This window comes from Contarinia nasturtii, unplaced genomic scaffold (genome assembly GCF_009176525.2).
Source record: "Contarinia nasturtii isolate CC-2019 unplaced genomic scaffold, AAFC_CNas_1.1 Cnas_scaffold_630, whole genome shotgun sequence".
In the NCBI taxonomy this organism is placed as follows: Eukaryota; Metazoa; Arthropoda; class Insecta; order Diptera; family Cecidomyiidae; genus Contarinia; species Contarinia nasturtii.
Window position 1 is genome coordinate 2,857,458 of NW_022197981.1, and position 26,118 is coordinate 2,883,575.

At 33.4% G+C, this 26,118-nt stretch overlaps 4 protein-coding genes across 8 annotated transcripts; 2 read left to right on the forward strand and 2 right to left on the reverse strand.

Annotated features, from left to right (window-relative positions):
- Window positions 1–3,334: 3,334 nt before the first annotated feature.
- Window positions 3,335–14,234, reverse strand: LOC116340233. Of its 3 annotated transcripts, none has more exons than XM_031766602.1 (8): window positions 13,987–14,234; window positions 12,190–12,451; window positions 12,048–12,115; window positions 6,174–6,315; window positions 5,558–6,070; window positions 5,200–5,501; window positions 4,881–5,072; window positions 3,335–4,791 (listed from the first exon to the last, which is right to left on the reverse strand). In XM_031766602.1, exons 3-8 carry the CDS (start codon window positions 12,083–12,085, stop codon window positions 4,416–4,418), a joined length of 1,563 nt encoding a protein of 520 aa, XP_031622462.1. In that variant the 5' UTR covers window positions 12,086–12,115; window positions 12,190–12,451; window positions 13,987–14,234; the 3' UTR covers window positions 3,335–4,415. The 3 variants fall into 3 exon arrangements, with proteins under 3 accessions (XP_031622462.1, XP_031622463.1, XP_031622461.1); XM_031766603.1 differs by having other exon boundaries at window positions 12,186–12,451; XM_031766601.1 differs by lacking the exon at window positions 13,987–14,234 and adding an exon at window positions 12,558–12,877 and having other exon boundaries at window positions 12,048–12,451.
- Window positions 14,235–15,884: 1,650 nt separating this feature from the next.
- On the forward strand, window positions 15,885–18,662 carry LOC116340241. The gene is made up of 4 exons (XM_031766621.1): window positions 15,885–16,582; window positions 16,769–17,221; window positions 17,289–17,846; window positions 17,920–18,662. Exons 1-4 carry the CDS (start codon window positions 15,994–15,996, stop codon window positions 18,234–18,236), a joined length of 1,917 nt encoding a protein of 638 aa, XP_031622481.1. The 5' UTR covers window positions 15,885–15,993; the 3' UTR covers window positions 18,237–18,662.
- A 35-nt stretch (window positions 18,663–18,697) lies between these two features.
- Window positions 18,698–21,864, reverse strand: LOC116340242 (gamma-soluble NSF attachment protein-like). Its single transcript, XM_031766622.1, has 8 exons — window positions 21,350–21,864; window positions 21,119–21,186; window positions 20,917–21,032; window positions 20,644–20,838; window positions 20,503–20,576; window positions 20,230–20,434; window positions 19,947–20,150; window positions 18,698–19,673 (listed from the first exon to the last, which is right to left on the reverse strand). Exons 1-8 carry the CDS (start codon window positions 21,427–21,429, stop codon window positions 19,539–19,541), a joined length of 1,077 nt encoding a protein of 358 aa, XP_031622482.1. The 5' UTR covers window positions 21,430–21,864; the 3' UTR covers window positions 18,698–19,538.
- A 324-nt stretch (window positions 21,865–22,188) lies between these two features.
- On the forward strand, window positions 22,189–25,844 carry LOC116340065 (E3 ubiquitin-protein ligase LRSAM1-like). Of its 3 annotated transcripts, none has more exons than XM_031766251.1 (9): window positions 22,189–22,270; window positions 22,522–22,771; window positions 22,862–23,107; window positions 23,295–23,744; window positions 23,810–24,008; window positions 24,098–24,585; window positions 24,653–25,143; window positions 25,287–25,338; window positions 25,455–25,844. In XM_031766251.1, exons 2-9 carry the CDS (start codon window positions 22,628–22,630, stop codon window positions 25,575–25,577), a joined length of 2,193 nt encoding a protein of 730 aa, XP_031622111.1. In that variant the 5' UTR covers window positions 22,189–22,270; window positions 22,522–22,627; the 3' UTR covers window positions 25,578–25,844. The 3 variants fall into 3 exon arrangements, with proteins under 3 accessions (XP_031622111.1, XP_031622109.1, XP_031622110.1); XM_031766249.1 differs by lacking the exon at window positions 22,189–22,270 and adding an exon at window positions 22,280–22,401; XM_031766250.1 differs by lacking the exon at window positions 22,189–22,270 and having other exon boundaries at window positions 22,431–22,771.
- Window positions 25,845–26,118: the final 274 nt, after the last annotated feature.

Sequence of the window (26,118 nt, forward strand, 5' to 3'; positions counted from 1 at the left end):
TAACTATTATATCATTTTGCGACGTATAAAATTATTTTTTTGTAAAGTTTACTATAGGAAAATACTACAAATGGCTCGCTATGGCTCGCTATAACTATTATATCATTTTGCGACATATAAAATTATTTTTTTGTAAAGTTTACTATAGGAAATACTACAAATGACTCGCTATGGCTCGTTATGGCTCGCTATGGCTCGCTATGGCTCGCTATAACTATTATATCATTTTGCGACATTTAAAATAATTTTTTTTGAAAAGTTTACTATAGGAAATACTACAAATGGCTCGCTATGGCTCGTTATGGCTCGCTATGGCTCGCTATGGCTCGCTATGGCTCGTTATGGCTCGCTATGACTCTTTATGGCTCGCTATGGCTCACACAACGTACACATGAAACGTCATTGCACTGCTGTTAGAATTTACATAAGTGTGTATTACTATGGATTAATATGGATTACTACTCACAACATAGAATTACTTTAAACAAAAATGATTATTCTAGTACTGCTCTGCCCCTAGGAAATACTACAAATGGCTCGCTATGGCTCGCTATGGCTCGCTATAACTGTTATATCATTTTGCGACTTATAAAATTATTTTTTTGAAAAGTTTGCTATAGGAAATACTACTCAGAGAAATTGAACAGTGTGAACATGAATGTGTTCATTGTATTCCTCCCATTTACACTGAAGTTGTTTCTTCCCAGTGTGAATCGTCATTTTACACATTGATTTTGCAAGTTCAGTGTAAAATGATTTTGCGTGAAAAAAACTATATTTTTATAATTATTCATTTTTTTTCATTGTTAAATATCCAATGAAAGATTTAAAACTTAATTTCGTTTGATATTGATTCAATTTGTAGTGATTTTTTGCTCTAGAAAAAAATTAGCATTGCGATGTAAAAAACTCAAACAAAATCCATCTCTCACGTTCATATTTGGGATAATTTGTATTATTTTTTCAATATTTAATCGATTTTGTACATTGAAAGAGACTAAACAACGATTAAAGTGTTTTTTATGCATGAAAATGTGCGACGGTTCATTTGAAAAACACACACTCTGCACAACCCGTGTATACGAACTGCACTTAAAAATAAGTGTGCACACTAAAGTTCACACTTATCCAAATACGTTGTATATGTATGTGTATTGGTTGTGCATAAACATACGAACTAACGCACATTCCTCTTTGTGAAAATTTTGTAGGGGAGGCACCTTTATTTTTAGTTGAAATTTTATCAAACTTAGTGATATTACTTATTTTGGTCAGAAAATAAGATTCACAAGTTTTCATGGTGAGTGGGTCACTGCAATTTTTCATGATTTTCCAGTAAAATGTACCTCCTTTCCTTTGAAGTCGCTGTCTTATATGGAACCTTAAGTTGAAAATTCCTTCATATCTTGAATCTGGGGACTATAAGACATGTTTTCTCAAGTGGCCATCAAGATATGCCTCGAAATTCAAAAAAATATATGGCAATACAAAAACGGAATCTGAAGAACGTTACATAATTTCTTTTGTGTATGGAGTTGTATTATGTAAAAAAAAAAAATTATGTAACGTTCTTCAGATTCCGTTTTTGTAATGCCATATTTATTCCTACGGACACATATAAACATTTCTTTAGGATGAAATTTCAAGTAAACCCGAAAAATGTGAAAAAATATGTTTTTTCGTTGATTTTATATGAAATTTATACTTGGCCGATAGTTAAGATTTTTGGCTCACACCTCTCACCAGCGCCACATGTAAACCAATTGTTCAATTTCTTTGACAGAGCATAAAAGAAGGATCAAAGAATACATAGCAACACCTTTCAAATAAAAATACATGAAAATGTATGTGGGTCTGGCCAGACTCATGTGGCATGAATGTGACTATTCAGACATGTGCCTAACCGAGGGTTAAAAAAATAAGAAACTATAGAATTTTTAATAATTTTGACGCTCGCTGATGATGGTTTCTCAGTTGAAACAGAAATGCATTCAGTATATAAATAAGGTTACTTCACTTTTTTTTACATAAATAAGAAACTATTTTGTCATAAATCTTTCATTCAAATAAATAAATTGAGATTTTCAAAAAATGTTTTTTTTTTTACTTTTTTAAGAAAAAAATAGAGGTCCATACATACAATTTTTTGAAAAAACGGAATTTTGGACGAATTGTGCTCGATGGTTTCGCGTCAGACCCTCATAAAAGTATGAATTTTCTGCCAGCACAATTTGAGCACAATTTTTTACATATATTGGTTTAACAGCACAATTCCAGGGTGGCGCTGATGACACGCACCTCTTAAATTGGATATGAGAAATGCTGACCCCACTGTTGATATGAGAAAACATATTTTGAACATGATTAAAAGTAAAAAGTTGATGCGTCCCGAAATGTCCATATCCAATGATTTGTTGAATCCGCAAATATTGAAGGAGCTTTCGTCACCCAACGAACTGTTTTCTGTTGTTACAATAAATTATTTCAATTGGTTCGGTTCACATCAAAATCTAAATACGATATTACTAGACTTACCAATTATAATTCTGCATACAAAACGGCACATCCGGACAAACCAGATGTACAAATACTGTTCGGTGACACTAGCTTGAAACCATATGGTTATTATATATGTGTATTTTACGATGGCAAAAAATCAAAGAAAGTGTACGTTTATGACATTGTAATGGAAAAAACACTGAGTCGTAGGAATATGGAAATTATAAACCGGCGGTATCCAAAGCGTGGCCGCATCGTTTATGTTCAGCCAAGTGAAAAGCAAAAACAAGAAACAAAGAAAAAGAATGACCAGATAACTGGAGGACATCTAAAAGAAAAGATAAAACTATATTTCAAAGAAAAGACAGAGGAAGAGATAAAAAAGCCAAAGTATCAAGTGGACCTATGTCTATTGTATATGCAATAGCGCTGATTTATAGCGATTACCTTCATGATCTTCAATTTGATAGAAATGTATGTGAATGAAGTAGTCGAGAAGGACGCATGGTGTAATGTGAGGAACAATATTCGCGGCTTTTTTCAACAGGAGTACTGGAAGTCCCTTGGAAAACATGGTCTTAAAGGTGATTTTATAGAGGAAATACCTGAGGAACCACCGATAAGAAACTCATATTCTTATGATGACGACACAAGTAGTGCTAAGACTCACGCTCCTTTTACTAAAACTGCTTGGATGGCTGCGGGAATATGATAAAAATTTGACCACGTATTGAGAAACATTATGAGCGATAATATTACTGGGCAGAACATAATTTTGAGAAAAAAATCCAAAACGAATGATGCTTTTTAACAATGAATTTTTACATTTGTTTGCTTTTATATTTGGAGTTTTATTTATTTATTTGCGATAATTGTGAAAAATAGAGCAATTGTTTTAAATCGATGTTTTTTTAATTAAATAATTAACTTACGCGCCCTTTTTTCAGAATTGTTCACGTGTCGACTAGATTAAATGATACAAGTGTACAGATATTTTGTGTTGTTATAATAAAATGGTATGTTTGAATAAATTTCAAGCGATTATGAAATGGACATTTCTTATAAACTAAATACTGTTTATGTGACTTATCAATTTAAATTGCCATTGAATTGAATTTAATAAGAATTCCTAGACTAAATATTCTACTATTAATATTATGTTTATTAAATTAAATAAAATGACCGAAATCGATCAAATTCGGTTTGCATTTGTGTGTGATTGTGTATGTGCACGTACCTATTTTAATGTGTAATTCAAAAAGACGTACATAAGACCACTGGTAAAATGGCGATATTTTCGTTCTTTTTTCATTTCTCCAAAATTTGGTAAATTAGTATGCACAGTTCAAGGCGGTTTCTGTTTCATTTACTTTCTAACATCTATTTCCTGTGGTTCGGTATTCTAGTCGCATTTTATTTACTACTGAAGGCAATCTCTCAATCTTATTCGTTTTTATTTCATATGTGATCCGATTTGTGTTTTTCTTTATAACTAATGCTTCGCTCGATTCAATGACTATAAATACCTAATGATTTATTATAGCATACATAACAATTTCGTTTTGAACTCGGTAACTAAAAAGGTACAAAAAAACATACACTCCGTCCATGTACATTCAAATAATGCAAACAAATGCAGGTACTCAATTCATTATTGTTTTCTTTTTCTTTTATACTTTTATCGGGCTAAAGTTTACATTTTAAATTATTTGTTTCCAATAGTTTTTCAAATTAAAATTACGTATTTTGGTGACAAGAGCCACGCAATTTCAATTTTTGATTTGAATTTTATGTGCTTTTGTTCAATACAAACTTTCGATTAAATTGACGCGCGTTCAGTAAAAGGTGTAATTTAAATTTAAATCAAAATTTTGCAGTTCACGAGGAAAGCCAAAATAAAAGAATTGGTTTTGAATTTAACGAGCTTTTAACACGTTTGATGTGAATTGTCCTGCAATATTGCCGCGCGGATTGTAATTGCATACAACCAAAACTTTGCCCTTTTTCGTTTTGCTAACACCGACACCCAAATCCTGTGATGTTTTCCAAATCAACTGTGTGAAATGGCCAGCTTTGAATATGCCCTTTGGTTCAACCGCAAAATCATGCTCCTTAATTTCGTCGTACCATGATCGGCACACCTCTCTTGGGTTGGCTTTTGCCATTCGATCCGATGACCAAAGACAGTAAATATTTTCACCAAAATTTGAATTCGGCCGATGCGCAAATCGATCTTCAGACGCCAGTGTTTCAGCCCATTCTTGTGACACGGTGCATAGTTTCTTGTTTAATCTGAATAAAAAAAAACAGGAGACAAATGAAAAAATTTGCAAAATTTCAAGATAAAATTAAAAACAAAATAAATTTTGAAAAAGTCTTACTTTAATTCTGGCACACCATGTTTTCTTCGGTATTCGTTGTGATATCTCAAAATAGCTTTAATGAAAATTTCCAAATTCAAGTCATCCTCTTTGTCTGGATCTAGAAATGACTCGAACGAAACGGACGATCGTTTAACTTTTTCCATTTGAGCTTCGTCAAAACCGCCAATTGGTGGAACATTTTCGGTGAAACTGCAGAGGTTCGAGAAAATAAAATAAAAAATTGGCAAAATGTTCGAATCAATGCACACAAATAACGCGGAACGGCATAGAAAATAAAACAAAATCAATTGATATGAAAAATATATCATACGCTTACCTGCCAATAAAATTACCGGGCGGATCATAATTTGCAACGACAAAAATTTGTCCGGTTCGATTTTTGGCCATGCCAACGCCCAATTCACGCGAATCATGCCATATGACTTGTGTAAAATGACCGGTTTTTAATGTGGATGGTTCTTTGCCATACGAATGATTTACATTTTCACTGTACCAATGTTCGACGGGCTCCCATCCTTTGACGGATCCCATGTTTGGTATTGAGCTCCATGAACAAAATATATTCTCACCATATGGTGAATTATTTCGATGTACTGGCGTTCCTCTAGATGCTAAAATCTGTCACAGAGAAAATGGCGTTAATTTTTTTTTCAACAAAATCTGACAAATATTACCTTGGCCCATTCTTCCGAGAAGCGACACAATCGCTTGCTCAATTTTAATGGTGGCACAGCATGTTTGGCACGGTATTCATTGTGTGCGCGTAAACATGATTTTTCAAATTCGGTAAATGTTGTTGATCGCGTTGAACTGAGTGACTGTGAGCGTCGAACACGTTGCGGTGTGCTTGATGATGAAACTGGCGGTGTCAATGAATTTTTCAAAATTGTCACCCGTTTTTTTGCCACATCCGCTTCGCCAGTTGTTGGTTTCTTTTCTTTTTCTTTTTCCTTGGGCTTTTTCACCTTTTCGTCACTGGTAGTTTCCTTTTCCGATGATGACAAATGACCATTTGGCGTTTCTGACACACTATTTGTACTCGATCGCATAAAACGTTGTGCGCACGGTGATCGTTGAGCTTCCGACTCGCACATGTCATGCTTTTCTTTCATGACAATTGTTCGGTCTGGTTTGTGACCACGATACGTTTGAATCGTTTCAAATGTTAGAAATTCACATTGTGGATCCTACAACAATAAAGAGAACAAAAACCGAAAATTCACTTTCAAAATTGAATCAAATAAAAAATATTTTTAAAAAAGTAACAAAAATCATGAGAAATTGTCATACCGCTTCAGGTTTCTTGGTCACTTTCTTGGTCATTCGAGAATCAGTTTTCCGAACCATTACAACTCTGGATAGTGAGCCACAATCGTGTGATGTACTGACTGTGGGTATCTTGGGAACATCAGTTATTACCGCTCTCATTGGTCTGTAAAATGGAATAAAATCAATGAAAATATTAAACAAAATGTATCTTCACGGAATTTCAACTTGGAATTTCAACAATTAAAATGGTTCAGTATATTATTAGGTTGTTCGTTAACTTTTTGCAAATTTATTGAAAAGGGAAATAAACTTTTTGCTGATTTTTTGTTTCTTCTTGGCCTTTCCTTAAAGTAACAAAATTTGGAAGCACACGCGATGTCGTAATGAAAACAAATGAAAATAAATAAATCTCAACAATTTACCCCGATTTGTGTTTTTGATTTTCGCGATTTTGTAAAGTGAATAACGTGAATGAAGCATGCGAGAATATCATCGGAATGCGACTGGTAATACATGTGGAAGCGACATATGTGTTTAGCACGCTTTTTTTTGTTGATAATCTGCTACCACCACCACCACCACCACTGACGCTACTGTGAGGTTTGCGTTATTGTTATTGTTGTTGAAATTAACGATAGTAAAAGTAGCGAAAGTTCTTTCAAAATAAAGCGAATTGAAATGGAAACCCTATACCTTCACATGCTCAATACAATACTAGTCTATTTCACCCCCCAAGAAAGAAGCATATACAATTCTCATGTTTTGGCATGTGATTGAAGAAAGTCTGTCTACTACATTTAAATAGAATATGGAAGTGTACAAATGCGTAAGCAGGAAATTCATTGGAAATGCATCTTTTTCGGTTTTAGTTTGATAGACATATACCGTTCGTTCAATCGATTTATTCGATTGATATTCATTATTCGCTAATATTGCGATTGATATCGATTGTTTATTTAAAGAGTCTTCAATTGAATCGATGATTACTATGCATGAAGAATATACTTGATGTATAAATTCGTCCAAGTTTTTGACTAACAACTATAGTTCTGTATATAAACTCGAAATAGCAACACACATATACGAAATGTTTCTTCTTTTTGTTACCGAAACGATTATGAACTTGGCAATTAACTCACGGGAAAATTGATGAAAACCTTGACTTTCAGTACGGACGAAACAGTTGCAAAATTGCCAGTAGTAAATTAGGCTTAGATGGTGAATATTATTTTTCTTCACATTAGCAAAACCGCGATTCATTTGCAATAGATATGAAAAGTGTCTGGCTAATTGCAGCTCGCACGAGTTTTGCTTTAGTTTATAAGCTTCAATTGTGTGAACAATTTATTTGGTGCTAATATTTAACCATTCGGTTCAAATGTCTGCGATAGATTTCACGATGTAAATCGAGAACAATATACAACAGACTTTACATATATGGTGAGCATTTGAAATTCGAGAACCCCTCTTGACAACACCAACAACTGTAAGCTTATCGAATAACATCTCCGGCTTCAATAAAATCTATTCACTCATGCTTCGGGCGTCTCAATTAATTTATTACATTTCACTGCTTTCAATATATAATTTAACGAAACGAAAGAAGAAGAAGAAGAAAAACCCCACAGCAAAAAATGTACGATAAAAATGTAATATAATTTTCAGTAATTGCACCCATTGCCGGGTTGTAGTTCATTTTGAGTAAGTTTTCATTCGCTCAAAGTTATTATCTCATAAACGGATTTGCACGCGCGGCTTATAACACCGACTTTTCGTTGTTTTAACTTTGTTTTAAAATGAATTCAGTTTTTGAACGTTGCATCTATTGAGCCATGCCAATTAGTTCATACTGGAAGGTAATTGCGACACGCAAAAAAAATATTAGACGCGTCCACACTCTCACTCCTTCAAATACGACGATAAAATCATGACAAGAAATGGTAACGCCAAACTGGCTCGAATGGTAAAATTCACGCACGATATAAACATCTTCCCTCCCTATTTGTAGGAAACGTAACGGAAATTTAATATATATGCAATGACATAATCAGCTGATTCATTTCTACAATTTAATTATGCGACGATTTTCTAGTGTTGTTTCGATTTGATAACAACCAGAATGTTAGTAAAAAATATAAATGAAGTGCTGAAGCAAACAGAAGGAAGCGTAGCCAAAACTCTTTCCATTCCGACATTATTGAGCAAGAAAAACCAAATTAATTCTTAATTTAATCGATGTGTTATTTGTAATTGTATCAATATAAGCTTCAAAGATACATTGGAATGCAACTTTTGCCGTTCCGCATATGTGTTGCGGCCGTTCTGTTCATTCACGCATTTACAATAGGTTACAGTGCTGCATTCGCTTATTGCACTTACGAGTAGTAACATAAGAAAAATTGCGGTCTCGATTGCCAAAGCTCGATGCATAACAAAACGAGATAGACAAAAAAAGAGAGAGAGACAGAAGGAAAAAAAGTTACTTTTTTCGATTTGTTGTTTTCAAACTATCGTAGTTTGTTCAATATGGAGTACAACAAATTAAATAGGCTCAAACAAATAACAATCAGAATAACAACAAATGCCGTAACATCGATAATAATAATTGACGTTCGATATGTATTACATTATTAGTTTAGTGTAACACGGAGTTTTTTCTTTCATAGTTTTCTTTTTCTTCGTCTCTCTATGCTTGGATAGTAAATGCACAAAGATTAAGAGAGGGAATTTGGAGGTGAGCGACAGAGAAAAAAAATTAAACTCTAGTAATACGATACATATGATACATGCGGCTCCGGTCGTATTATGTATGATTAGAATGTTCTAAGTGAATGATGTATATATTAAATTGATATTTGTGTACTGTGAATTGCACTATTAATCGTAGTTTTTTCCATCATTTTCAATATGAAAAAAAATAACAACAATGGTATTCTCTCTCTCTCTCTCTCTCTCTCTCTCTCTCTCTCTCGTTCGCTCTCCAGACGAGAAATCAACAAAAACGAAACGGAATTGCTGAGCGCCACATTGAATTTGAGCTGTACGGGTTCATTCATTGGAACTTGTCAAATGTTATTTCATTGTTCATCGATCATTTCGATTCGATTGTTCGATGAATCGTATCTCGTTTTCGGTATAAAATTGCAATGCGGGTGATATTTTGCACTATGTAGCGCGTAAACAAATATGAAATCACGAAGAATAATGAAACTAGTATTTTTTCATATATACGCAACAAGATCTATGTTAGAAAAATGTAGAATTCTGTTGACGTATTGCATGACTAAGATCAAATAAATGTTAGATAAATAGATGCGAATGCATGATTTAAAAAAATGGCATGTAATTCAAAAAATGATTTTTGCAATGTGCCACAGTGATTAACTGAATGTGCATTTTCATATTGTATCAAATACGTTCCAGTATATTGCTTGGGTCAGCAAATAAATAAAACAACCACAAAACTCGCAATTAATAATTAAAAAGAATAAAGTTTTCGGAAAACAATTGCGATCATTGTTTGCATGCGTGAGATCCATGGCGAGACAGAAACAAACTACAATCATATTTTTCTAGAACACTTTTGAGAATGTGCAAATCAGAATTCATTTGCCGTTGGACGAACACTGTTTTCATTTTCGTCCGCTTATTTTTGATGTCAACGATGACGAAGCACACATGTTTGGAGTATTTAGAGCAGCAGGCACGATAACACAAGTGTTTATATTTAAGCAATTTAAACAATTGCAAAAGAGCCCATAATGTGAACGCGACAATGTCAACCAACTTTTGTACCGAATTTATAGATACAAAAAGTAAACTATAACACAAAGGAACGGAATAAAAATATTGACTTTGGTTGGATACACATTTCGATATCGAAAATCAGAAAGGAAAAACAACAATGAAAATACGTTGGGGTTTAATGTTATTTTATCTCTGTGAATTGTTTTGTCGACTGAGAAAGAGATAATGACGCGAAAAGGTGTGTAATTTCGCCATTATTTTTATAAATTTTTTTCTCTTTAAGACTTGAGCTTTTATTTATCTAGCTATAATCAAGGCGGTAAATCTCAAGTTGAGATTCTCAACAAATGCCGACGACCACACCAAAATAGCACTTCGCATTTTCTCTCTCTCTCTCTCTCTCTCTCTCTCTCTCTCTCTCTATACCGTGCTCCATCGTTCCAGTGAATTATAATGTTATCAAAATAGAAGCAGATAGATAACAAATTTCACATTGATGTTATTGTTTGACGTTTTAAAATTGAAGGCAATGCGCGATATAGCGTGTATCTTTTGTGTTTTTTTTTCTAAAAATAAGATGAAATTGTTGAATAACAAAAGAAATACCCATTGTATCTTGATGGAGCGGCATGCTCAAACTTTGCGATAATAGCTGGATACTATCAATGTACTCAGAATTGCCAATGTTAATTTATTTTTTTATCAAAGTATTCGCTCTTTTTTTGTAATTTCAGGTATTCTGTTGTTAGTTTTTCCTCTTTGAAGTCAATTAATCAAAACAGCGATCCCAAATCAATTTAATGCTAAATTACAGTGTAGCGCGGCATGCGATCGTGACTTTTGATTATGATTAAGTTGAACGAATGCCGCAATTTGAATCAGCACCGTGCTTATGATGTCAATAAATACGGTGGAAAGCGGATTTATTGTCCGTTTGCATTCTTTGGCTGAATTTCATTATCGTTTGTTTTTGTTGAATTCATTCAGACTGACAGAAACATGATAATTACGCGTAGTGTCAAACAAAATCAAGAAATATTCATTCAAATGTAAATTTGAAAAGGTTCTTCCGTTTTTATTTTGCACTCATTTCATTTACGTGTGCTTATGATTTCTAAAGCAGATGATCAAACAAACGTAATGCTGAATTAAAATAAACGTGTTGACGCAGTATTTTAAGAGAATACGTAGCTAATTAATAAATTTCAACGTCGAAAGTGCGTACATTTCATGGAATACGCTTTATTTACATACATTGACATTGATTCTTCATTGATTTTCCCATACTCAGTTTTTTTGTGTGGCAATGATGATGATGACGGTGGCAGCTCTTAAAAGCGACCACATTTAGCCATTCGTCACACAATAAATAGATTAGTTTGTCTACAATTCACATTTGGTGTAATCAGCTCACACCGTATTTACATTCGCATCAAAACGTAAACATGATGTAATGCTCTATTGTTTCGAAAATTCGGTATACCGACATTTCACAATTAATAATGATTACAACGCATACAATGCAAATTTTATTTATTACTAAAATTGAAGCCATTCGTTTCACATGGCGAACATACATACACAAAGACGCACATACATTTTGTTTGCTCGAATTTTTGTTTTCAATGTCACACACCCATTGAATTTTGCACACTCGCTCAATCGATAACGAAAAAACATTAAAAGAATGAGAAGACGCGAAAATTCACAAAGAGAATAAAATAAATTAAAACACTTCAAACAGTTCAGAATCTAAATTTTCGAAAAGTGACACAGATCGGTGTACACACATTTTGCATTATCAACGTAACAGGCATGTCCTCAAATGGAACGTACGAATTATAGATTTTCAACCAACTTGGCCTCACTTGCTATCGTGTGCACAAAAAAATTGGGTTTGGCCCGGAATTGGAAATTTCCTATTGAAATAGTTAAATCAAATGGTTTGAATAGCTACCCTTACAAGCACAAATTCTTTGTTAAAGTTTGCAGACCCAATCCCATTTTTTTCAAATTAAGTTTCATTCAACATTAATTCTTCTTTAAACCAATTTCACCAAAAGCGATTAGCTTGTCATTAGTCTTTATTCGATATCCTTTTCTCAAATGAAAATGGAGCAAAATTAAATGAAAATTTAATAAAATTACCTGCATCGCGATGCCATTTTCAAGCAGCACACTTCCATTTGTATAGAATTTCTATTTAACCGTTTTCACTTTGAACAAAAAAAAAAACAGAAGAATTCATACAATCAACTAGCAATTATCACAAAATTTTCTTCGTACAAACATTTATCGTATAATCAACAGCTTTTTTAATATATTTTGTTTTGTTTTGTTTTGTTTTGCTGCGTTCATAACATTTGGACAAAAAGGGTTTATCACACTCTATATGAATGAACTTGACACAGTTTTTAGTATTCAGTATATATTCTCATTTATGCGGCTATGTAAATGCCTGCTGTTGTTTTGCTCTATTGATTTGTAATGGTGCAGAGCTTCGGAGCGTCTGTTGGAGCCAATAAAATCCACAGTGCGCGACACTGAGAACTCTGAAAGATAAAAAAAAACAAATTCAAAAAATGACAATTTTTTAGTTCTTTTTCTGTTAAGGAGAAAACTGTTTGTGGTTTGTTTGCAATTAAAATGAAATGTTACCGTAGCACAATTGTTTCGATTAAAAAAATTGATGCGCAAATTTTAGACAAAAACTTGGTATGAGTGCAGTTTGATTGAAGAACAATTTGGTTGGAAAATACTGAATCGATTTGGGTTGTAAGATATCGAATGATGCGCAATTAAATGACATAAAAATGAGATTTTCACACGTGTATTAGCCGCTAATATAGCCACAGATGTTCACATGTTTGCTTTCTTACTTGCTTCGTTTTCACAACTATTGGTAATGATCATCATTTTTATCGAACGTAAACCAAATTTAACGACACTCCATTTATTATCAATTTCGTTGTTGCTTTTGACGCAATAACGATAACTTCATCCACTTGTGATATTTGGCCATTTGACCGTAGTTTATTTTGTATGTTTGGGTGTCGGCGGCAACACCACTAGCAGGAAATTCAAACAGATGATCCGAATTAACTACGACAACGCAAGTATTCTATAGAGAGCATACGGAACGAATGAAAGCGGGAATATGTATGAGAAAGAAGAAAATATGTAATGCACAAGCCGCCCGAAACACTTAAATTAATTCCAATGTACATATTTTTAGCCAAAATTATGTTTATTTTGTGTATTACGTTTGCCTAAGACTCATCGGCTGCACACCGTTCATATCAATCGCACATGAAAACAAACATAAATGTTTCAAGTGAGCGCGACAAATTGACAATGACATGGAACCAAAAAAAGTACACAAACAACGGTCTAAGCAGAATAATAAAAAGAACTAGATGAAAATGCACGCTCTCTCTCTCTCTCTCTCTCTCTCTCTCGAAACGGAATAGAGTTGTCATTACACTTTTGCAGAGTGCAAAAACCGTAGAATATTTTTGAGATTATTTTGCGAATTATTTTTAAAGTATGCATGTGATTTTCTATCATCTTTTTGTTTCGAAATTTTTCATCTCATTTGAGTGAGAACATTTTTCTCGGGCAGTTTGTCATGTCTTTGCGATTTGACTAGTTCAAAGGAAAGATCATTATTTGTATGTAACAGCGTTGGTATGTCGAGAATATAACAAAAACAACAACAAGAACAAAAAGTCCAGCGTAAAAAAAGAAACCGTTTTGCCTTTTAAATTCCCGCATTCGTCACGCGTTCGAATACCGAAGAGTATTAAAAGTGTATGGTGCATCACTGCAAGATGACGATATTTTATTCTCCACCATGCGAATTTCGTGTGTATTGAATCGATTTTTAATGCACATGCGGAAGTCTGGTCTTGCGCTCTTTTATTTGGATTATTATCCTTTAGTCGCTCTCTCTCTCCCTCTCTTTATTTATGGGCAGAAAAATGTATCACAATCGAATGATTTCTCGCCCAAAATGATCCAATTTCTCTTAATTTTAAATTTACAACAAATTAATTGAAGAATTTCGTTTATTTTTTTAAAGACTCACATTGAAATTTAAGTATCATCTGTATATCACGAAAAATGCATTTTTTTTAATTATTATTTGTATTCTAAAAAAAAAAAAAATAACACGCACACGAGTGGTTCTACTCTCGGTTTAGTTGCGTAAAATGAAAACAATAATATTTCAAATGAAATACAAAACGAAACTGAATAGAAAACACACAATGTTTTTACGAAAAACACCGACCGGCATGTAATATCGACGCAAAACACATCACTTGAATGTCGAGGATATTCGCAACAACGGTACACATTCCATGCCGTACGACTGCTTTTGCTGTTGCTGTCGTCCACCGTGCATGTATGTAGTCGTATTGTTTATTTCGCAAATACACACACACACACCCGACACAACACCACACCACACAATCAGAAACTACATCAGATAAACTGAGTGCCGATATGGATTCGTGCCACGAAATTGAAACTGAAAACCGTTTCACTTATACAAGCATTTTAGCAAGCTCTGTATAGCGACACAAACGATGACGGCTGTAGCGCCACACGAAAATGCGATTCAATCCACCTATCGCTCCATCTCCCTCAGTTGCACAAACAAAAACACTTCACACCATTACTCTTCTGTCTGCATTGATGTGTATCATTTGTCGATAGACAATGTTTCTTTTTACTTGGTTTTTGTGTCGTTGGCATATTAAGACTAAGACAAGGGCGCAACACACACATGCAAATATTCGAATTGGATTTTCACATGCACCATATTATGCGATTTTTTTATGGAGTCTCGATTGTTTGGCATTTTTATTTCTCTCCATTTATCGAATCCATCCGTCTAACGGTAAAAATGGCTTTTGAAGTGCACAACATACGAAATATATATATGTCATCATCAATATTGTATCGTTCAATCGCCCGTTTGAATAATTGCTATTGTATCGACCGATTAAACTCGATATATGTGTATGGCAACGGGCCAATTTTCCTTAGCCATTTTTAGTATGGTATTTTCTTGGTGCATTAAAATATATATATATATCGAATTTTTTATGCGACAATCGAGATTCTTGGGTTGGTAGACAAATTTTATGAAAAAAAAAAATCTTTCATCATAATTGAGCACAACTGTTCCAACATGATTGAATTTCCATGCTGATGTATAAATGTGATTGCAAAATACTTTTCGAATGGATTAAATCTGAGCAGGCATTTCCGGTTTTTTGAAAACTGAAATTGCTTTAATTATTCCAGATTCAGAATGTGAATAAAAAAAACTGCCTGCTCTTTGTTCGGTTGGAGCAGCTTTTGTTTTCAGTGACAGAGTTAAAATCATCGAACAAATAAATCACGGGCTCTGATCAATCAAAATCTCTTATTTTGTGCACAATGAACATGGGTGCAGCACAATTTTAATCGCACAAACAAATTCTGTGTCACCGCATAATGTGTATTACGTCTCTTAGTAAAGCACACAATCGCATCTATTCTCTCTGCCATTTCAACCGATGACCACTTTTTTTTATTTTTGGTTTTACTTTTGATTTCTGAATCGACTCTATTTTGAGATCATTTATATGTCGCTTACATTTATGCATGAAACCACTGACATCAACCAAAGCATTTTCAAGAGCATCGAGAACAAAAATTGTTTATTATTTCAAATAAACACCGCACAAACGAGCATTGAACGAAAATTTGCCCGTTGACCGTTAACTCAGTCAGTGTTGTGTGTGTGTGTTTGTCAATTTTCGGCATGCTGCAACAAAATTTTTTTTTCAATCTAAATACACCAATACACACTCGCACACACCCGAAACTCGAAACTATCAGTCCGTTATTATAAGCGAATGAATTTCGACAATATTTCGAAATCATATTCCATCTTGTATTCGTACTTCTATGAAAGCAGTCGACGATTTTGTATTTCGTTAAAAAAAAAAAACTTTTTGTTTGTCGTTTGTTCTCTTTCTGCAAAATTAGTGCGCTAAAATAAACAAATAGAAAATAGCATATAGACTGTTTACATTCAAAAATGTCATTGCAGCAGATCAAACTCAATTATTGTGCGCAATGCAAACAAATTGACAAAGAACGCGTTTTTAATTGTCGTTGGTTGAACTTAAGTTTTTGTCGCATAAATTGTTTGAAGCGATTTTACGATCGAGTCGCGTCAATGTGTGATATCTGCAAAAGCAGTTTCACTGATTACAATCGAATTCATTTGCGTGATGATGTGACCAACACAAATTTATTCACATTTATTTGTGATGAATGTTTTGAACAACGCAAATCGCTGCTCACCCAATGTCATTGCTGTTCGAATGTATGCTACAAGTCTGGTAATACACCGATTGCAAATGATACATCGGAGACATCATCAAAGTCACCTTGTGGAGCATTGGAGTTGACTGGAGTTGGTTTGATTTCAAAATTCGTTTGCTCAAATGAATGTAAAATATTGTGCGAAAAAAATGAAAATCAAAAGCGCCGAGCGTTGGGTTTGTGCTCAGAATGCGAAAAACATGGTAAATATGCTCAGATCATTCACAATGGAATTAGTTTGGAGGTTTGCTCGGAAAAATGCATTGAAACACTTGAACAACGTCTTAGTATAAAAATTGGTATGTATATTTGTTTTTTTTTTGCAAATATTTTTAATGTTTTACATTTTTTTTACAAAATGGTTTGAGATAATTCCTGACGGAACAAAACAAAATTATTTACATGTCCAAAATAAATTTACCAAAAAATCCAATCAAATCGTTCCTATTTCCAATTCGTTTGTCGTATATCGTCTCAATTTTCAGCAAGCTGTTACAAATGCGCATCAAAGTTCTCAATTGATTTGAACTACGAACATGTGATCAGCGAAGGTTTTAGCCAGAAAATATTTTGTGGTAAAAAATGTATGCACATACACTTGCGTGAAGATAAGAAACAAGAGATTCGTTGTTGTATTTGTCGTCATTTGATCAGATTTTACGATGCAATACGTCGCATTCACGATGATCGTATTTTCTGCTCGTTGCGATGTTCTATAGTGGCCGAAACCAATATTGAATTGCTCATGCGAAACGATGAATGGTGTCATTTGAAAATACTGGACTTAAAATCGGCAAATATCGATACCGATTCTGATGACTCACTCGAAGGTAGTTTTCATATTTCGGCAGATGTTATTCAGCCAATATTACCAGCAATGGATCAAAATGTAAATGAAAACGAAAATGAATGTCCAGACAACAAAATTACGATTTTAAGTGAGTATTTTGATGGTATCTAGTTTAATGGCGCCAAAATTTATTTAATTTATTGTTATTTACACAGATCAATGCACAATATATGATGATAATCTCGAAAGATTATTAACCGCACCCAAGTTACAAGAACGCGAACATATCACGAAATGCATCCAGTGTCAACAGGGCATCAAGAAAACTCAGGCATTTATGCAGTGGGATTATCTGGAGTTTTGTGGAATCCTGTGCTATGAACTTTACATGTATGATGGTCATTATAAGTGTGCTTCGTGTAGCGTTCAATGTGGTCCATGTATTGGTCCATATATTCGCATCATTGGCAATCGACAGTATTACTTTTGTGGCGAAAAGTGCGAGAAAACATTTTTCGATTTGATGAAATTCTGTCGATTTTGTCGCAACATAATAACATTCATAAATCATCAGGATGGATTTTGTCATTCAAAGTGCCGACAGCGATTCCAACAACTCTATGGAAATGATGAAAATATCACTGAAAAACCATGTTATCAATGCAAATCGAAAAAGACGGTGAGCTGCTCTCTAACGGTTAATGCTGCTGTTTTTCAGTTTTGTTCATTTCTTTGCTTCTTTCACACAAAAATGTCCAATGCACTGTTAACAGGTAAATGTGCCCAATTTTCAGCTTGAAATGTCCAACAAAGGAAAATTAAAATTTTGTTTCAATGAAATTACAGAACAATGCATCATTTGCCAGATGTACTTCGTTGATGACACATCGCATGTGCTCCGTTACAATGGCAAATTGAATTCATTCTGTTCAAAATCATGTCAAGCACACTACATCTACAAGTACAGCTTTTTGGAAACGTGTTCAATTTGTCAACGACAAAAGTCAAATTTCAACATGCTCAATTTAGTCACCAACGATCTAAAGGTCCAATTGAGCTACTGTTCACTTCAATGTCTTCAGATCATCGACCAAACAACGCAGCTGAACCATGCGTATGAATCGTGGAATGAAATACAAAATAAAACGTCACTTCAACATTAGAATTAGGCATTATTATGCTATATTTATTTATTGAAGTTCAACTATCGAAATATCAAGAGAAAAAAAACAAGAATTCGTTTTGTAACACTTTGTTAACTGTGATCGTGTTATTGATTAACGAAAATAATATCTCAACTGAAATGATTTTTTTTTTGGAAAAATTATAAGTGGGATGCAAATCCACAAAAGGTGTCCCTTTAAAATATTGCTATGTAAAAGAGTCACATATAAAAATCTTACGTGCGATATCAGACGAAGTGCCCGTAAGCGATTCAATTAAATTTTTGATAACATTTTCTATTAATAAGAACAGATAAGACTAGGATCATACATTCCGTTTGAAACAGAATAGTTTTGTAGCTTAATTTAAGAAATTGATTTTGGAAAAAAAAATCATTTGATTTACATTTAGTGTCGTTTTTAAAATTAATAAAAATAATTAAAAACAAAATTCAAAAGAATTATTTGATCTACAATTCAATATTTCACAAAAAAATAAATGTCTAACAATATCTAATTTTTGCTTTTATCGAAAATAGACTGATGAATGACTGCATTCAATTTGGTCGTCGAAAAATATAAAATGGCCGACTTACTTAGAAAAAAAGGATATCTCAAAAAATTTCAGTCAACGAAATGTAATAAGAGAGCAATTGTTGTTTTTATGGAGCAACAGATTTTGAAAATTATTGAAATTTAAACTGAAGAAAAAAAGTGAATTTTGTTATTGAAACTTATTTTTAAAAAAAGCCATTGGAATGTGTTTCATTCAGTTGTCAAAATAAATCTAATAAAAAACATTCGAAAATAAAAAGACCACATTTCATTTCAATTGATAATCTTAAGTAAAATAGAATGAATCCCTCAAGTTACTTCAGAAAATGACCTGAACTTTATTTTTGAATTCATTTCTCATACTTTTTTAAACTATAGATTCATTTTTTGAAATACATAACAATTTTCATTCACAATTATTAAATAGATTCTAGCTTGAATAGTGAATACATTTATTATCTGAATTAATTACATTTTTCTATTATTCATAAATTTAAAGAAGAAGGGGAAGCATTTCACATTTCTTTATCTGTCGAATATATATTTATATATATATATTTAAAATATCTTTTTTTTGTTCCGCAGAATATATTTTGATAAATGATCAGAGTTGTAGCTTAAAGTCGGACCATTTTATAATTTTAGTCGACTACATTTTACAGGGCCAATGCATTTTGTTTGCTTAATCTAATTCCTTAAATATGATAAAGTAATCGTGCAACAATACATGTAATATTCGATTTGTATTTAACACAAGCCCTCTTCATCCTCATCATCCACGTGTGCTGGAAACGGTGGAGGTGGATTTTTACTATCCGCATTTGATGCGCTAGCTGCTGGCCAATTTCCAGCTGCTATTGATGCTGCTTTTGCTCTCTCAACCTAAACGAAAAAAAAATAAGTCGCGCATCGGTTAATTCCAGTTTTCGGATCTAAAAATGGGGAATTCTGTCTAGGCTAGTATATATAATTTATATTGTATTTTAAGAATTACTACAATAAATGTTTCTGTCTATCTCTATTTGTGTTCAGATTATTCCATTGGAATTTTAATTTCAAAATTAATGGAAAATGTGAAAACAACAAATTTCAGATTTGCCCGTCAAACTATTATCATCATTATAGCTCAAATTCAAACATAAAATCTATATTTACCTCCTCTGGTGGTGGTGAAGTATATGCTTCATGTACTTGCTCCCGAATACCTTTATTTGCGGGCACCGCAACTTTTGGTACATTTTTAATTCCTTCGGGCAACGGAACCACATTTGCTAAACGAGCATAATCAACATCCATGTGTTTGATGAATGGTGAGTTCAGTTCTTTTTGAACAGCTTCCCAATCCTCTGCATCATAAGCCTATTACAATAATAAAAAAAATGCAATTTTCATCAAAATAAAGTACAGACTAAAATTTTTTTGTGAAAATGGTGCTTACTTGTAGAAGACTTTCAAGCGTAACAGCTTCTTGAGCATCACAATAATTTCCCCATTCTTTAAATGCCTTTTCAGCAGCGACGGAATCTTCACGCACCAATTGAACTAAAACTAGAGCAACGGTTAAACGTCCAATAGCCGAAGCATTTCCATTTTCCTGGTGTATGCCAATTTCGAGGCGTATTGTATCGGCTGCTTCACCATATCTGTTGAATAAATCGGATGAATTATATTTATTTTCGCCGCATTTCAACACATACACACACACACATACCTTTCGATTCGAATTTGAAGTCGGGAAATTTTCGATAAATGTTCTGCAGCCTGTCGTGATGCGGAATCTTCAATCTAAAAGAATCGAACAAATTCGATGAGAACAGGCATAATTTTGTATCGAGTGTAGTTGACCACTTACCATTAAAACTTCGATGGCATGTTGTAGTACGTTGATTGCCGCTGCAGGATCTTTCGATTCGACCATTTTGGCGGTTTTTTCGAGAGCACCAGCGGCAGCTTCGGGTGAACCTTGCTGTTGATACAATCGACATGCTCGATGGGCAAAATCTACCATTTCCTGAACTTTGCTTTGTTCTTTCAAAAGTAAAATTATCTGGAACATTTCAATGAATGTTTATTTCGAATTATAATCCTTCTGGAGGCGGATTGAAAAATGAAATCAATATCTTACCTGTTCATAACATCTAGCAGCATGGAATAGAGATCGATTTTCCTTGTAACAATCGGATGCTTTCAATAAATATTCTTTTGCTTGTTCAAATTGCTTTGCTACGCGATAGCATGTCGCTGTGCATGATGAAAAATGTATTTTAAAAAATAATATAAATATTGATAATTATGCATTTTTCACACGAAATAAAGGCGATAAATACCTGCTTTTTGATATTCATCGGCAGCAACATCAAAGTCGGGTCTCCACTTGAGAAATCCCGTTTTCATACTACGCAGCGTGGATATGTGTCAAAATGGAAACAAAACATGCGACAAAAGAAGATTTTATAATATTTCATTGTGTTATCGATAAAAGAAAAAAATTATTTTGATTACGGGGGTCATATCAAATCGAAATTTAACATTAAGCATAGAAGTAGAGAAAAAGTCACCTTTTCTCAGCTTGTCGTATGTGTTCTTGAGCCTCGTTCACTTTTTTATTCACCAATGCATCGCCCACGGTCGTCGTCATTTTGATAATTCTATGTGGATGGTATGATTTGCGTTCTTTAAGAGGTAAAACTTCAGGTTCGCACTGTTTCTAGTGAGTGGCACTAAATTCAAGACACTTTGCTTTCCTTCTCTCTCTCTATCGCTCTCTTTCTCTCTTTTATTTAATTCTAAACACAAATCTACAATATACCAACAAAAAAATTATGGTGGTTTCAATTGTTTCGATGGTCACGAAAAAAATGCTTTGTTTTGTTCACTTTTTTTTTCTCTCAGTAAATGTCGATTGTCACACAAATTGGAATGGGTATTTTTGAAAATATCAATATAATCATAATTTGGTTCGTACGTTTCGTGTTTTTTTACACTTCTTTTGCTGGTATTTTATATTTGTGTCTTCACTTTTGTACTGTTTTCCTTCTTTGCGACGATGTATTTTCAATGAATTTGACAGATAGTGCGCACGCATACGCTGCCAATATGACACGACCACATTTATTCAATACAGTGCGCTCAAAACAGGGTGATTCATCTGTTTGCACACCAATACATACAAAAATACATGCGCAAGCACCGAATGTGTGCGTGTGTGTTTTTTGTGGTGTCAGTATATAAGTTTGGGACAATTGAAAGCGAAGCATAACATACACACATTGTAACCTGTTAAAATAGAAATGTCAAATGAGCCCAGCAAACCAACGATCAAGAGCGAGACGGATGATAATGTGTGACAGATTCCAATACATACACATACGCATTCATAACAATACGAAAATTGATCCAAATAAAGAGGAAAAAAAGAAACATTTTTTTGAATCGCAATACCAAACATGATAGAAGGATTGAAATAGCGCATTATTTCTGTAAAATTATTGTTTCCATATCAAATGACTTGAATATGTGTTTTATCTAATCGGTTTGATCAACACGAAACGCCATAAAAAAATTGTGTGAATGAATCACGATTTATTAGTCGCATAAATTGTCATCTATGGTTAACATTACATTATTTAAATTGGATTATTTCATCACAAATAGATAAAAAAAATATATTTAAAAAAGCAAAGTTTTTTTTTCAACAATTTTTTTCTTCATTGTTTACATTCATTAATAGGCAAAAAAAGTTGCCTTTAAAAAAAGAGACAGAAACAAGAATTCAGTTTCGCTGTGAACATAGACTGAACGCGTTCAAATTTACAGGACAAACACACAACGAATGTATGGGCTGTCAAATATCAAAAGAAGAAGATGAAAAAAAGAGTGATCAGCAGTCAAATACTGAACACAACACTACAGATACAATGGCGCATAGATCTACAGCCGCAACCGAGTACAAATCCCGATTAGAATGGAAATTGTGCTTGGTATGTTATTCGTAATTTTGTCATTTTTCATTCGGCATATTTTCTAAATACGATTTAATTGTTTTCAATGGTTTTCGTTTTTTTTTTCAGGCAAAAGACACACCAGAACCAGAATTTGACTTATCCGATTGTAATTTAAAAGAAATTCCGTCTGGTGTGTTTGTGTTGTGCCGCATTTTACTCAAAGAACGTCTTAATTTACAAAATAATCAATTGCAATCATTAAACGGTGGTGGAATACTTGCAGATTTAAGCAATTTAACACTAATCAACTTGAGTTTCAATCGATTTACACGAGTGCCTGATGAATTTTGTAACATGCTAAAAAACCTCAGGGTAAAAAACAACAACTAAATAGTCGTTGTTACTTTTATTTGTGTTTAAAAATAGCATTATGAATTATATATTTAATGATATTTTCACGTGAATTTTGTGTGAAACAAAAAAGAACACAAGATAGACTAATATTGATCGATTTTATTCTTGTTTCTTTTGTTCGTTCTTTCGCTCGTGCAATGCATAGGAACTATTTCTTTCGCATAATGTAATCGACATTCTACCCGGAGCCGTTAACAAATTGACCAATTTAGAATTGCTAGATGTATCACATAATAGATTAACGCGAATCGATCAAATTGGTTTCATGCCGAATTTACGCATTTTAAACATTACGGGAAATGAAAATTTAACACAATTACCCAATCAACTCACCACTTGTGACAGTCTGATGGATATTGTACTCGACCCACAATACATTTTATATCCACCAGCCAATGTTATTGAATGTGGAACGGCTGAAATTCTAAAATATTTACTCGAACACAATGGCTTTGAAACAAAACCAGCACAAAACATTAAACGAACAACCGCTAAAATGATTGAGATTGAACGTGGCAGAGATGTTGTACGGGAATGGAATAACACAAATGATAAACATTCAATTTCTAAAAATGACAAATATACACGGGACAAGGTAAGGATCTTTTTGAATCACGACTATTTCAAATCAAAACAAATCGAATCCCATTTTAAATCCAGAAATTCATGGAACGTGAACGATCTGAACTGGAGAGATATTCGAATCTGGAAGCTGAACTACATCAACAACAACAAAAGCGCAAACAAAACCTATTGCAACATTTGCTACAACAGCAAAATGAATCAGACACAATGATACAACGAATGCAAAAGGAAAAGGATTCGGAACGACATAAATTGATTGAAGACATTTTACAAGGTACAATTTTAAATGAATAAACTCTGTCATTTATCTAAAATGGCAACGTTCAATTTTTACAAATGTTTCGTCTTTTCGCCGAATTTTAGCTGAAGCAAATGCCGGAATGATTGTCGATCAATTGATATCATTGAAAAGTGGTCCCGATTCAGCCTTATTGGAGCAAGAGCAAGAAGAGCAAAAACAATTATTGGAACAACTTCGTATAAACCATGATGACTTACGTAAACGTGATATTTTGGCTGCAATGACTGAACTATTGGAGTACGAGACAAAACAGATTGAAATGTACAACGAAAAACGTGACAATACCTCAAAAACGCTGCTAGAGCATGAAATTAATACAAATCAATTGTTGGATAATCTATTCAAAAATAATGATAAAGATCGAGCCGTTGCCGTATCCAAAATTACGCAAAACGAAGATCTGCAGAAGAGGGCATTCACTGCGCTTATCGAAAAGAATGATGCCCGAACATGGGGATTGATTGAACAAGTGCGCATCGTTGAAACGCAACTAGCATCGATGACAAACTGTGAAATTGAACGCAAGAAATTACAAATGGATGATCAAATTGTGAGTAAACAATTACAGCCAACAATTTCGGTTTTTTTTCAAGACTTTCAACTTCTTTTCTCTGCAGGTTGATTTGAGCGAACAAAGAGTGAAATTAACCTATGTTCTTTTGGATTTGTTAGAGCAACAATCGAGTCGAAAGAGAGAGCTACTTGATACGCTCATGTGTCTTGAATCACAACGAGAAAATGAGCATCAAGACTTTTGGTTATTACAATATCAAAAGCTATTGGACTCGCAACCGGCAGGCGAGCAATCATTTCGATCGAACAGCATTGATCCATTGCTTGGATATAACTTTTTGGTTAATGGTGTCGTGCATTGCATTCCATTTTTATCGAGATTATGGCAATCGGACAAATGTAATATTTATGATATTACCGAAAATGATTTGATTGAAGCGGGAATTAAAAATGCCTGTGATCGTGAAAAGATATTACAATCGATTCGAGACTTTCTTAAATTGGAGTCGCCAATACAAACAACTGAAGCAATACCACAGCAACAAACAATCGCAACAGATGAACAATCAGCCGCAAATGATGAGCAATCTACAGGGTATACTTACTTTAAAAATTACTATTCCATTATTGGAGAATGCTATCCATTCTTTCGATTATTTTTCCATTACTTCCATTACGTTCCATTTCATATTGATTAATTTCCATTATTTCCATTCTTTTCTTTGTGATTAACCCTAGGCAATCTACCACTGAAATGGAATCGGAATGTGTTATTTGTATGGAAGAATCGGTAGGTTGATGCAACACAATAGCAAAAAATTGTTATTTCCGTGACATTTTCAAAAATTACAAAAATAATTCGTCAACAATTTATTATTCTAATTTTTTGTATATTTTCGATTTCAGTGTAAAATTATATTCCTGCCATGTGGCCATCTGTGTTGCTGTCTTAACTGCCATAGCACTATTGAGAATTGTCCAATGTGTCGAGCTCATATCGAGCGACGCATTAAAATCATTCAAGCCTAATCGTCATTTGCAATTTCCTTTTTTTGCAAACCAAAAAAGGGTTTGTTTTTTCCTCAACATATATGGAACTTTTTTTCTGAATAATTTGCGATTTACTTTTAGTAAAAAAAACTAAGCCAAAAAAATTAATATTGTTCGAAGTATATTTGTGAATTATTTGTATTTGTTGCACACGTATTGCGTGTAGTCTTTTCTTTCTTTGATCAAAACAAAAATCAATTTTATCTTTATACATCTATCGTAGTCACAAGCGTTTTATTATATTTGTAGTTTAAAGTTTGGTATATGCTCTTTATACAAAGAAAATTACAAAGTTATTAAAAAAAAGGAATTACTAGTAAGACATTTTTAAAATCTTTCTGATTCTTTTTCAACCAAAAATATATATTAAAAATTCTGTTTTAGCACAATATTTAAAAAATAAAAATCAAATAAAAACAAAATATTTAAAAACCATATTTTTTTTAAACTTTTTTTTATTTAACCGCATTGACTTACGTAACTAATTTACCAAATTTTCAACTAAAACGTGTCTTAATTG